General features: G+C 30.2%; 2 protein-coding genes across 2 annotated transcripts; one reads left to right on the forward strand and one right to left on the reverse strand.

The window, feature by feature from the left end:
* The first annotated feature begins 2,740 nt into the window (after positions 1-2,740).
* On the forward strand, positions 2,741-4,755 carry LOC120078195 (protein LIFEGUARD 2-like). The gene is made up of 4 exons (XM_039032418.1): positions 2,741-3,214; positions 3,315-3,428; positions 4,034-4,191; positions 4,290-4,755. The coding sequence occupies exons 1-4, from the start codon at positions 2,968-2,970 to the stop codon at positions 4,494-4,496; spliced, it is 726 nt and encodes a 241-aa protein (XP_038888346.1). The 5' UTR covers positions 2,741-2,967; the 3' UTR covers positions 4,497-4,755.
* Positions 4,756-5,079: 324 nt separating this feature from the next.
* LOC120078193 (VAN3-binding protein-like) lies at positions 5,080-8,853 on the reverse strand. The gene is made up of 6 exons (XM_039032417.1): positions 8,412-8,853; positions 8,187-8,309; positions 6,154-6,586; positions 5,795-6,028; positions 5,608-5,715; positions 5,080-5,527 (listed from the first exon to the last, which is right to left on the reverse strand). Exons 1-6 carry the CDS (start codon positions 8,739-8,741, stop codon positions 5,319-5,321), a joined length of 1,437 nt encoding a protein of 478 aa, XP_038888345.1. The 5' UTR covers positions 8,742-8,853; the 3' UTR covers positions 5,080-5,318.
* Between the last annotated feature and the right edge of the window lie 3,384 nt (positions 8,854-12,237).

The following is a 12,237-nucleotide window of genomic DNA, read 5'->3' on the forward strand; positions in this document are numbered from 1 at the left end:
TGGTTAGACCAATATTCTACGAATTAATTTGAGTCAATTAAATTCCTGAATTTTCATAAGTCAATCAATTTAACCATTTATAATCACCTTTAAAAATCATCCATACATTAATTTTCAAACATATGTGGGCTTCTTCAAATGTCTATTTTACATAATGTATGATTAGAGTAAATACATGGACGATTTTTAAAGAAAATTTTGTCTCATAGTTTAAATTGATTCATTTATAAAAATTTAGAAGTTTAATTGATACAACTACAAGTTCCACACAAGATTTTTCCAAACCAAACGTAATGAATGATGTATATTTATTATTTTACAAACATCGAAGCTTTAAATTAATATAATTATTAGTTTCATGGTTTAGATTGATATAATCCCTAAAATATAGGGGTATAAATTGATATTTTTCCAAAAAAAAATAATTATATTTAGTTTAAATTTTGGACTATTTTCAAATATAGGAAAATAAATCAAAATATTTACAAATAATAGCAAAATATCACAGTATGTCTGTGATAGATTGAGATAGACAACGATAGACTACTATCCGTATCTATTATGACACAGATAGACACAAATAGTAGTCTATCTGTGCCTATTGCCGTCTATCACAGATAAACTATGATATTTTGCTATTAATTCTAAATATTTTTAGCCGTTTTATCATTTAAAATAATTTTCCTTAAATTTTTATCTTTCCAAAGAAGATAGAGAATCTAATTGCCAAATATATACATAGTCGAGTAAGCATTTGCATATAGTATTTTCTTTTGAGATCAAAAGTTCAAATCTATAAACTACACCGCAACCTTTGTTATATTAAAAGATAAAATATTAAATATCGTTTGGTTTAAGGTTCTATAGATATCCAAGAATATGTTTGAGAATAGAATGTATAGAAATATTAATGTCTGAAAATCTAAGATAACTGCGTTTGGTTGTACATGAGAAATGTTATCAAAATTTTATAAACAAAAAAGATGTTAGTATTTAAGTTATGAAATTAAGTAGACCATCTTTTGTAGTTTTAATAAATAAATAAATTAAATATTAAATATCATTCAATATATTAATAAAAAAATATTTAATTAAGAATCGATATAAGTTTAATTATAAATATTTAAAAATGGAGTAATTTATAATTAAAATTAATCGATAAATATATTTGATGAATGTCATATTAATTATAATATAATGCTTAATCATTTTTATAATTAATTCATCTCAATATTAGTAGTTTTAATTTTAATTAAATAATATAAGAAAATATATTTATATAAAAAATGAAAAATAGATCAAATATGATAGGTTGATAACCATTGAAATAGTAAAAATTAAATCGAAATGAATATATAATGATTATAAATAGTAGAAGGACTAATCAGTTAGTTATTTCTTTCATCAAATTAAAATTAATCTCACTGAATAATTGTTTGATTATAAAAAAATAATAAGTAATCATTGATTATTATTAAAAAATGAACTTTTGTATTAACTAAATTTATCTAGTTTACTACTAATTAAGTATATTTAACATATTGTTAGCTAACTAATTAATAATTTATGTAAGTAATTGCATTCTTTTAATAAATTTTTATTTCAAAAACAAGTTAAGTAAATATTTTATTAGATTATTATTCATTTATTAAAACAAATATTTATATTAATTTATTAAATTAATAGTAATTAATTAATTAATTAATTAACCATATTCAAAACGAAAATTAAACAAAAGGGGAAAAGAGAAAATTGATGAGAAATTATGATATAAATTCTTTGAAAAAGTGTTAAAAACTTAAAAACAAATACGAGTTTCGGATGTCTGTAAAAATCTTAATTCAAAAAAACTTCCAATCAAATCACCCTAAAGTCATTAATCAGACTTCAAATTCTAGAAGAAAAAAAAAAAAAAAAATCATTCAGGCAATTTTCTAATTTCAAATGGAGGTAAAGAAAGAAAATCATTCTCATATCCTTTATGATTTCTTAACCATTAAGGCAAAATAATGAATAATAATAATAATAATAATAAAACAAGGAAGAAAAATATATAAGAAAACACAAGAGGAAAAAAAAACTTTTAAACAAAAATATACTAGAGAAAAATACTTTATTAAATGGAATTTATCCTTTAATAGATAGAGATGTGGTTATACCGTAACTTTATCATCTGCTCTATATTTTTTATTTAATACAATAAAAGATAGGGACTATAAGAGATTTAAACCATAAATCTCACCTCGTACATTTGAGTTTTTTTAACCTCAATTTTTACTAAATACCTATTTTTCGTCTTCAGCATTAATCTATGTTAATAAATTTAAAATAATTAATATAATTATAATAAATTAAATTTTATTATTTTTGCTTCCGTTTAAAATTAAAATCACATTTTTTTTCATAATTATTTTAAATTAATTAAAAAATATTGACATAAATAATTGAAAGAGAGTATTTAATTAAAATTTAAAGTTAAAAAAGTAAAATTTTAAAATCTATAAACGAAATTAAAATAAAACTCGATATAAATTTTTAAAATGTATAGATTAAAAAGGTATTTTTCTCTGCTTAAATTTTTAAAAGAACATCTCCTAATGCTTAAAAGACATTTTTACTTTATTAGATATCTCTATTTTTCTTTTCTTTCATGTTAAGGAATAGGAACCTCGGTTTTAGAACTAAAAATAGATAAATAGAAGTTTAAGCAGGTTACTAAAATTTAATAAACAAATTGAAAGGAAAAAATATATATTTATAGAAAGGACTTTCTGGCTTAGACGCGATGAATCGAGAAGTCTCCGTCCATCGGAATCTCAACATTTTAAAAGCTCTGCAATAATCCAGCCGAAACTCGAATTTGAGATTCCATTGATCCTCTAAAAACTCTCTCGACCATTTTCTTGGCCGCCAAACACCTTTGATTCAAGCTTTGTTTCTTTGTTTTTCTTCCAACTTGTAATTGGGATGTGGAATCAGCAGCGGAAGTATGATGTGGAGGGCGGAACAACGCCGCTGTACCCGACGATGTTGGAGAGCCCACAGCTCCGATGGGCTTTTATTCGGAAGATTTACTCTATCATTACCATCCAACTGCTCGCCACCATTGCCGTCGCCGCTACTGTTGTTAATGTTCGACCAATCTCTACCTTCTTTAACTCTACAGGGGCAGGCCTGGCTTTATACATCATTCTCATTCTTACGCCCTTTATAAGTTAGGGTTTTTCCTTTACTACTGAAATTGATTTTGTTTTCTTAGGGTTTCACTGGTTTCTGATTTGGGTTTTGTTGTCTTTGTTTGGAATTCTCCACAGCGATGATTCCGCTCTCTTGTTACTATCAGAAGCACCCTGTCAATTTTGTTCTTTTGGGTATTTTCACGATATCTTTTGCGTTTGCGATTGGGTTGACTTGCGCGTTTACAAGCGGTGAGTAGAGTATTCTTCAATTTAACCCTCTTTTTTTAAGTTGATACCTTTTAGGTGACTTGAAATTAGAGTATAAGTTCTTGCCTTATTGGTTGAGTGACACTTTGTAAATTGCTTGTTCTTGGATAGCTTCACAAGTTATACTGTAGATATGGCAAGTACCCTTTCCCTCCGATCGTAGCATACGAATTAAAACAGTTCTAATTACAATTTGGTGTTTTTTTTTTGCTTCTATTGCCTTTTGCATTCTGCCTTTAGGGGTGAGAATATGGTATTAGATATAACATGGATTCTTGAATTGGATCCTAATTTTATTTTTGGACCCCCTTTGGATTTTATAGGTTATGATACCTATTAGATAACATGGATTTCATCCTAAAACTAATTGGTAATGAGAGGGATAACTTATCTATCTTACCAGGAGTGACACTTGATTTTTTCCATGTAGGATCTTCGACATATGGCTGTATATTTGGTGTAGGTTTTTGGTCAAGTTCTTGTTTCTCTGCAGTATTAAGTAGTGTCTTTGGGTATAAGATGTTTGTATTTGGTTTGCAAATGCGAAATAGTTCCTTGTGTCTGAGCTTTGAACGAATCATGAACAGGGAAAGTCATTCTTGAGGCTGCAGTTCTGACCGCGGTGGTTGTGGTGAGTCTAACTCTCTACACATTTTGGGCTGCCAAAAGAGGCCAGGATTTCAGCTTCCTTGGTCCATTTCTATTTGGTGCTCTGATTGTCCTCCTGATATTTGGTCTGATTCAGGTATGCTCATTAGCTGAACCCCTTGCTCAATGTTGACATGAATGTACTTCAAATTTAGTTCCTCGTAACATAATACGAACTTCATTCATGGGGTGCAGGCCTTCTTTCCATTGGGTCGGACTTCCATGATGGTTTATGGGTGTCTAGCGTCCATCATTTTCTGTGGATACATCGTTTACGACACAGACAATCTCATAAAAAGATACTCATACGACGAGTACATATGGGCGTCCATTGCCTTATATTTAGACATCATCAACCTTTTCCTCTCCCTACTGTCGATCTTCAGAGCAGCTGACAATTGAAGAGGGTTTTGGTTTGCTACGTAGTTAAATGTTCCCCGGATTTCCCCTTTGTGTGAAACAGGGTCATTGTTATTAATAAATGGTGTGTAAGCTTCATATCTCTCTTCCTCTACGGTTAATAGCACCATTATAGAACATCAAACTGTAAAGTTTCTGTTGCTGTTGACCGATGGATCTCTGGATTGAATCTCATACCAATTGTAAGTTGTAGTTAAATGGATAGTATTCCGAAATGCACATACTTCTTTCTTGCTTGCTACTTTTCTTTGCCCTTTTGTCCATGTCTCACACCATTTTAATCTTAACCGAATTAGATTTGTATCTTCTCGTATTGTTATGTTTTTTTTATTGGTATGGTGTTTTATGTCATTCTTAAAGCATTTACCATAGGAAGAATAGCTGTTAATAAAGCGACAGACGAAATTAAGAATGAAAAGTTATGGGAGATTGTCTTTCGTCGAATGATATTGTTTGTTGGTTTGAATTTACATCTTCTCAAGGGTGTTTTCAACGATAACAGGATTTCAATCAGTCTCTACATTTTACTTTTGTTTAAATTTTTTCATCTTAAATCTCTAGCATGTTGGATTCAAGCAATGTTCAACTTCACATATTTGATATCTGAGATCACAATTCCCAGCTCTCTTAAGAATTATACTAACCAAAACGATGGTTTTTATTGTGATTCAGATCTCCCCTGGCCCCTCCCCTCCTTTCCCTGTGTACATTCTTTCAAGAGCGGGTCAGAGTATTGGAACTAACCACCTTCAACTAAACTACGAACTATCTAAGTCACAAAAGAGATAATACATTAAAACATTCCTAATATCTGTTCTTTGAATCAGCTACCATTGAAAGAAGCCTTGAAACGCCTTGTGTCCACTGATCATATTCTCTTTGACTCCTGCACTCAAACTCTACTATGCCTCTCATTTCTGTCTTCAATCCGAAGTAACGCCGCTGTTCTCCTCCCTCGAACAAGTGTCGTCCTGGCCATGCCGGTACGTTCTTGCATACACCCAACACCACGTCTGCGGTGCCAAAAACAAACATTAACACTAAGGCTCAAGTTCAACACCCAAGTTGTTACTAAGATGGTAAAAAGACTCACTCTTCTTCTTTTTTGTGATTGTTCCGGCAACATGTCTGCTCTTCATCTTCAGCATCACCTGCCCAGTGCGGTGAATGTAAACAGATACTATTTTCCAGTGAAGATCCCCTGCATTATCAATCCAAATCCATCAAACAAATGCTGAAAATTTTCCCTTTGTTGTTTCCATATTGAGAGAATTAGCTACCTTTTCGGGTGCGCTTGAGGAGCTCGGTACCTCTAGCGAGGAAATCTTGAGTGTGAGCGAAGAGGAAATTCTCAGGTTGATGAAGGTCGGGTTCTTGGTTATGACCATCGTTGGAATGATGAATGTTGTTGCCTTTAACACCCATTGGTACTCCTTTCTCCACTGGTAATACTGATGAGATATTCCATACTTCCTTTAATGCTCTTGCCTTTAGTGTTGCTGCTCCTCGTAGAGCTATAAAAACGAAGATGATTTTTCAATTTTTTAACTTTTATAGTCACTTCCTCGGTTTTTCTATCTACTCTGGTTTTGTAGTTAAGATCTTTATTATTGATGGAAGTAGATTGTTAGTATCTTACCTGTGGCTGCTGCAGCAGTAAGAGTAGAGATATCATCATGAGATCTGACATTAACGGCAGAGCTAATAACCGAAGCAAGGTGGTCTCTTTCAGCCCCCATTGCCTCTGCTGCCTCAACACATTGAGCAGCCACCAAGGTGGCGGCTGAGGCCACCGCCATGTCGGTCTTTGCGGAATGTTCGTTCTTCTTTGATGAAGAAGAAGCAGCCTGGAATGCTGCAATAGCTGCCACTGCAGCAGCTACTGCAGCAACCGAAACAGCAGCGTGGAGTTGGGCATTGTGGGCTCTGTGTTCTTCTTTTTTCTTCTCTTTTCTGTCCTTCAGCCATCTCCCCACCGTCTTTGATCCACCGCCTGTAGTTCCGCCAACATTGCCGGCACTGGCACGGCCATTTGTGAAAAGGGACTGAATGCTGTGATTTGCTCTAAAGAACTGCAAATAAAGGTAGATCAAAGATAATTAGTGTTTACATTAACAAAACGATTATTTGTTCATGTAAATGTTCGTAAGATTAAAAATCACAAAATTTAGATAGTTTACCCGTCTATCTATTTAACTGTTTACTCAAATGCGGTAAAAGTTTGACCATAAGTTTCTCTATTTTTGCTGCTGCACAAGAGCCTCAGTAGTTAACCATGGCGAAGGTAACTTTATTTATATTTGTTTTTAAGAGAGGTAACTTTACCCTTCTAAGAATAACTTTTAAAAGATGGAATATTAACATTAATATTTCATAAATGTTTTAAAGCTTAGAAATTATCTAAATTTTAAGATGAAAATTAAGTCCTCAAATAATGTGGGGGTGATTTATTATGAAACTTTGGCTGAAGTAACTGCACATGGTCACTGTTATATTGTTCTCTGTCTTAATTTTTGTTGGAACCTGATATTTTGAGGACATTGATAGTGGAGTTTTGAAAGAGTTTTTTCCCCCTTAAAATCATTGGTAAAGTTTTAAGAATATTTTTTTGGATTTTTTTTTTCAAAAATAAAAAAATAAGGAAACTATTTGCACAAATAGCAAAATTTAATAACCTTTTCCCTTCTCCGTTTTACGTCTATCACTAATAGATATTGATAAAAGTCTATCAGTGTTTATCAAGAAACTAATAGAAATCTATCATTGATATAGTGACAATGTCTATGATACAAATTGATACAAGTCTATCATCTCTAAAAATCTATCCGTGTCTATTAGTGTATATATATATATTTTTGCTTTTTCTATAACTAGTTTATACCTTTTTCTCTATCTTTGAAATTTTTTCTATTTTTAGATATAATTTAGCCTAAAATAAATTGTACTCCTTTGTTTACAAATTTTACCTATAAAAGTACTTTTTAAACACTAGATTTACAAATCTCTATTAAAATTTCATAAGTCAAGTTTCTTCCAAAAGAAAATGTTTGAGTCAATTAAAGTTAAGAGCAAGATTAAACAAAAAGTACAAAAATTATGATCAATATTTACAAATTTCAAACCTGACCCAAAAAAGAAATTTTATTTTGAATGTTGTTGGGGTTTAATTTATACTTTTTTTTTTTTTTTTTTTTTTTTTTGCATATGGAGATTGGAAGCTTCTATTCATTTTTTTTTTACCTTTGTTTAAAAATTTTTAAGTATAGGAGTAACATAAATTTCACACCTAATTAAAAAAAATAAAGGGATGAGCAAATATAGAAGCACAGAAATTTAATTAAAACATTAAAAGTATAATAGAAGAAAATGAAGTAAAATTATAAAGTTTATGGAAGTTCACACCTTAATTCTTTTTTTTTTAAAAAAAAAAAAATACAAATTTCTAAAAAGATGCACAATTTTTAAAGTATTTTCTTTGAAAAATTAAAAATAATAAATAATAAATAATAATAATTAAAAGAAAAAGCTGCAGAAAAGCAAGTACGCAAGCGACTTGCCTTAGAACACACTGCAGAGTGCGAAACACAAGGCTGCTAGTAACAGAGGAACACAGAGAAAAAAACAGAGTGATTGTCTCCTACATTCGAAATTCTACAGAGATTTGTTTGCTACCTTAACGACGTCGTCGAATTCATCGGACGGCGACACCGGCGGGCTATCTGTTTCCGTCAAAGACCCACCGTTCAAAGGTCCGCTGCTATGTGAAAGCCTCCCGGACGTCAACGGCGACACTTCCTGTCAAAAAAACAGATCAAAACAAACCCAAAATTTCAGAAAGACCCAGAATCAATTCCAAACAGAAATTTGGTTATTATTATTGTGATTGAATTTTGTGACCTCTCTGACGGACTGTGACATAATGCGATCAAGCACGAGCTGAGAAGTAGCGGAAGAAGAGAAAGAGAAGTGATTTCCATTGCCGTGAAGAACAGGGAACTCTTCGAACTCGCCGGTGACGTCTTCGGGTATAGACGAAGTCGTACAGGAAGACCCACTAGCGGATTTTGGAGGCAAAGGCACGGGCATAGGCATTGAAGGAGGAGGGGCTAAAGCTTTTGAGACTTCAAGAGCAGAGGCACTCCATGAGCGAGAGAGGAACTCCATGGGAGCTCTTGGGCTTTCTGGTAAATGAGTTCTACAGGCTTTCAATGAGTAAGAATCATCCATTGAACTCTAAAAATAGTGAAGAAGTGAAGAGAGAAATTTGAATTGAAGAAAACAGAGTGTAGGAGGTTGTGGTTTATGCTCTGCCTTTGGGCTTTAACCTTATAAAAGGGATTTAATCTTTGTTCATGGTCAAATAGGGAATAGATGTGGGGTATACCCTAGTCAAATTTTGCATGTGCCTTCAAAGAAAAAGATATATAGAGGTAATTTTAACACTCAAAAGAAGAAGAAGAAAAAAGATAAAGTTTTTCACTCTCTTGATGTAAGTAAAGCAAAGCTAAGCTTTACTCTGTTTATGAGATTGAAAAGTATTGGGTTTATTCACTAATCTTCTTTTCTCAAGATGTAGGTTTTCCAAATATATATATATAATTTCAAATGATGCAATTAAAAGGTTTAAATATTATTTTGTTTCCATACTTTTTGTTTCAATTTAGTTAAGTTTGGTTCATCTTTGTCTCTCTATTTTTAAAATGTTCATTTTAGTTATTATACTTTCACTTTTTATTCTTTTTGGTTCTTAAACTTTCAAATATTGATATTTTGATCTTTAGACATGAAACAAAATTGAAAAGGAAGGAATAAAAATTTTCATTTTTTTAAAAGTATAATGACAAAAATTAAAAAATTAAAAGTACAATGACCAAAATTAACATCCGGAATCAAAATAAACCAATTTGAGAGTATATGGACCAAAATGAACACTTTGAAAGTATAAATACCAAAATGAACCAAGAAGTATAGGATCAAAGTAATATTTAAATTTAATTAAAACTACCTTTGAGTTAGAAACTTATCAGAAGGTTAATGTTAATTGATCTAAAAAAGAATGATTAGATCTAAAATAAAAATTTGGACTACAATGTTGTTTTAGATTTCAATTTCTTTACGATATTCTAATAAAGGTATCTTTGAAATGTTTATGAAATGTTAATGTAATATTGTAATTTTTGAAAGAATATAAATGTTAGGATTATTTTGTATATATAATTTAACTTCTTTTTTTTTTAACAAGATGATTGTGAAGTAAGATATTTGGCTTTTGATTTAAAGGAAGGTAATGCAAATTATTAAAAAAAACTGATTTAATTATTATAGTAAAGGAAGGTAATGTGAATTATTAAAGAAAAACTAATTTAATTATTGTAGTGATCTCATGTCCTACTAATAAAAAGGATGTTGGAGAAAGGGTAAGATATTAATCGTTGAGGGTTGCAGAATATTCAAGAAATAATTGAAGGATTGTGAAATAGAGCTTTAAATGAGATGATACTCATTAGCCTTCTTCCTTTAGAAAAAGAAAAAGAAAAAGAAAAAGAGAAGGAGAAAGAGAAGGAGAAAGAGAAGCTAATGGCCAAATGCACACATCCCCAAGAGTCTTTCACAAAATGAACTTTGGCCAAGTCAAAAAGTTGAGTGGCTCCCTCTATATATTATATATGTTATATATTATATATATACACTCACCTTAAATTACATCTCTATCATGTATCTTTCACCTTTAATCATATATTCCTTGCTTCTATGGTTTCATTTGATACCCTTTTGCATTTTTTTCACATTTATAATTATTATAATGATAGAAAATGACAATTTGGGATCATCTAACCCCACTTATAATTGCTTTTGTTGTTGAGAAAATGATACAAAATTAAAGATCAGGATAACACATATATCAATTTTTTTTTTTAGTGTTTTGCATTTATTTTGTCTTTATATGTATATTATAATGTAAAATTATGTATGATAACAACCACTAATAAAATTTTCAAAAATAGAAAATAAATAATGAAGATAGTCCCACTACTGGATTGTTAAAAAAAGTAGTTACTATGTCCTTTACATTCCCTCAAATTCATGCTACTTACAAAAGGAGGTTTGGACAAGGAATCCAATCAACTATACAATGAGAATCCTTTGAATGAATGACTAGATTTTTTTTTTTTTAATAAAATTTGAATATTTAATCTCTTGATTAAAGATATATATGTTCAATTTGGCATCAATTAGTCTCTTAATAACATAAATAAACTTAAAAAATGTATAAACAAACATTATATATACTCGAAAACATGAAAGTTTGTTACAATATCAAAGTTTTATAATAATTTTATAAATTTCCAAGTATTCTATTTTGAAAATATTTTATTTCAGTCCACAAACTTTAATTTAAGTGGTATCAGAGTTATGTCTCTTACACATAGTTGAGTCGTGCTTTGGTGATATAGTCATCGTAGTTCGTGGTTGAGCTAATCAAACAGGGAATGATCTTTCGCGAAGAGGAGTTGATCTGATTAAAAGTGATTACTTGAGAGTAAACACGAATGGATGACTGTTTGAGAGGAGACGTTGGTGCTCCTTCATTCAAGGAGAAGATTGTTGAAGTACGACCAAAATACTGCATTGGTTAAATAAGATGATCAATATAGGTATATATAAGTAATGACAACTATTTCTATCAATATGAAGCCTTTTAGGTAAAACAAAAAATAAAGTCTCATATCATTGGAGATTTATTGGAAAGTTTGGTTATTTTTTTTATAATAGGTTAGCGAATTCAAGTAGAATGTTTCAATGTTTAGGAATAGGAATCTAAATATGATTTTAAAATCAACACATGATTTAGAATGATATAATGTTGTGTATTTGTTAACTTTAATTTTTTTTCTTTTTTTCTTTTTCAGCCAGCAAAATGAATATAAAAATTATTGTAAATTTAATTGGTTTTTTTTCCAACATAATGTAATAAAGAGAGAGAAAAGATGAAAATGAAGATCAAACAAAATGGAAAGTATATTTTTCAAAGGGAATGAAAAAGAAAAAGAAAAAAAGGTGATACATTTAAGCAAAGTAATATTATTGAGATGAACCCAGATGAGAGATTTGCCAGTTTAGGGAGAAAGTAATCTACTTTAAGCAAAGTAATGCATCATTGTATTAGAAAAAGGTAGAACTCAATTACCCCATTATGGAACAAAAATTTTTTTTTGATCATATAGTGAAACCTTTGCTGTTTTTGTGATTTATGTCTCTTTGGATGGCAAGTAACCTCATTTATTCACACATCATGTGGGGAACAAACCCTTTCTTTTATATATATAGTACTCATTATTAATATTGTGAAACATTATTTTATGATGTTCAGCTAAAAGAAGTATAGTTTAAATGACATATAAATGTGTTAATACAAAAAAAAAATTGTGGTTCAAATCTCTTGTCGCTTACTCCTTTTGTACCAGAAAAGCGATATTTTTTTAATATAGATAATAATCAAATTTTAATTATAGAATTAGTTAATGATTTTTTGAGCCAATTTAACCGAGATTAACTCATATCGAACTAGCAACCACTTTTTTTAAAAAAAGAAAATTGTGAAATGAGCTGTAAAATAAAATGCAAGATGACTTTGAGATAGTTGTAAAATAAATGTCAAGAAGAGAAATGACTTTAATATAGGTCACAAGATGGAATTATTGCAAGTGTATACAATATAACC

Source organism: Benincasa hispida, chromosome 5 (genome assembly GCF_009727055.1).
Source record: "Benincasa hispida cultivar B227 chromosome 5, ASM972705v1, whole genome shotgun sequence".
Classification (NCBI taxonomy): domain Eukaryota; kingdom Viridiplantae; phylum Streptophyta; class Magnoliopsida; order Cucurbitales; family Cucurbitaceae; genus Benincasa; species Benincasa hispida.

What these genes read in the sequence shown, in the direction of transcription:
- LOC120078195 (XM_039032418.1), top strand. Translation starts at nt 2,968, where the DNA reads ATGTGGAATCAGCAGCGGAAGTATGATGTGGAGGGCGGAACAACGCCG. An exon ending in CATTCTTACGCCCTTTATAA is followed by an intron (nt 3,215 to 3,314) that starts GTTAGGGTTTTT and finishes AATTCTCCACAG; the next exon opens with CGATGATTCCGCTCTCTTGT. An exon ending in TGATATTTGGTCTGATTCAG is followed by an intron (nt 4,192 to 4,289) that starts GTATGCTCATTA and finishes CATGGGGTGCAG; the next exon opens with GCCTTCTTTCCATTGGGTCG.
- LOC120078193 (XM_039032417.1), bottom strand. Translation starts at nt 8,741, where the DNA reads ATGGATGATTCTTACTCATTGAAAGCCTGTAGAACTCATTTACCAGAA. An exon ending in TACTGCTGCAGCAGCCACAG is followed by an intron (nt 6,029 to 6,153) that starts GTAAGATACTAA and finishes TCGTTTTTATAG; the next exon opens with CTCTACGAGGAGCAGCAACA. An exon ending in AATCACAAAAAAGAAGAAGA is followed by an intron (nt 5,528 to 5,607) that starts GTGAGTCTTTTT and finishes TTGGCACCGCAG; the next exon opens with ACGTGGTGTTGGGTGTATGC.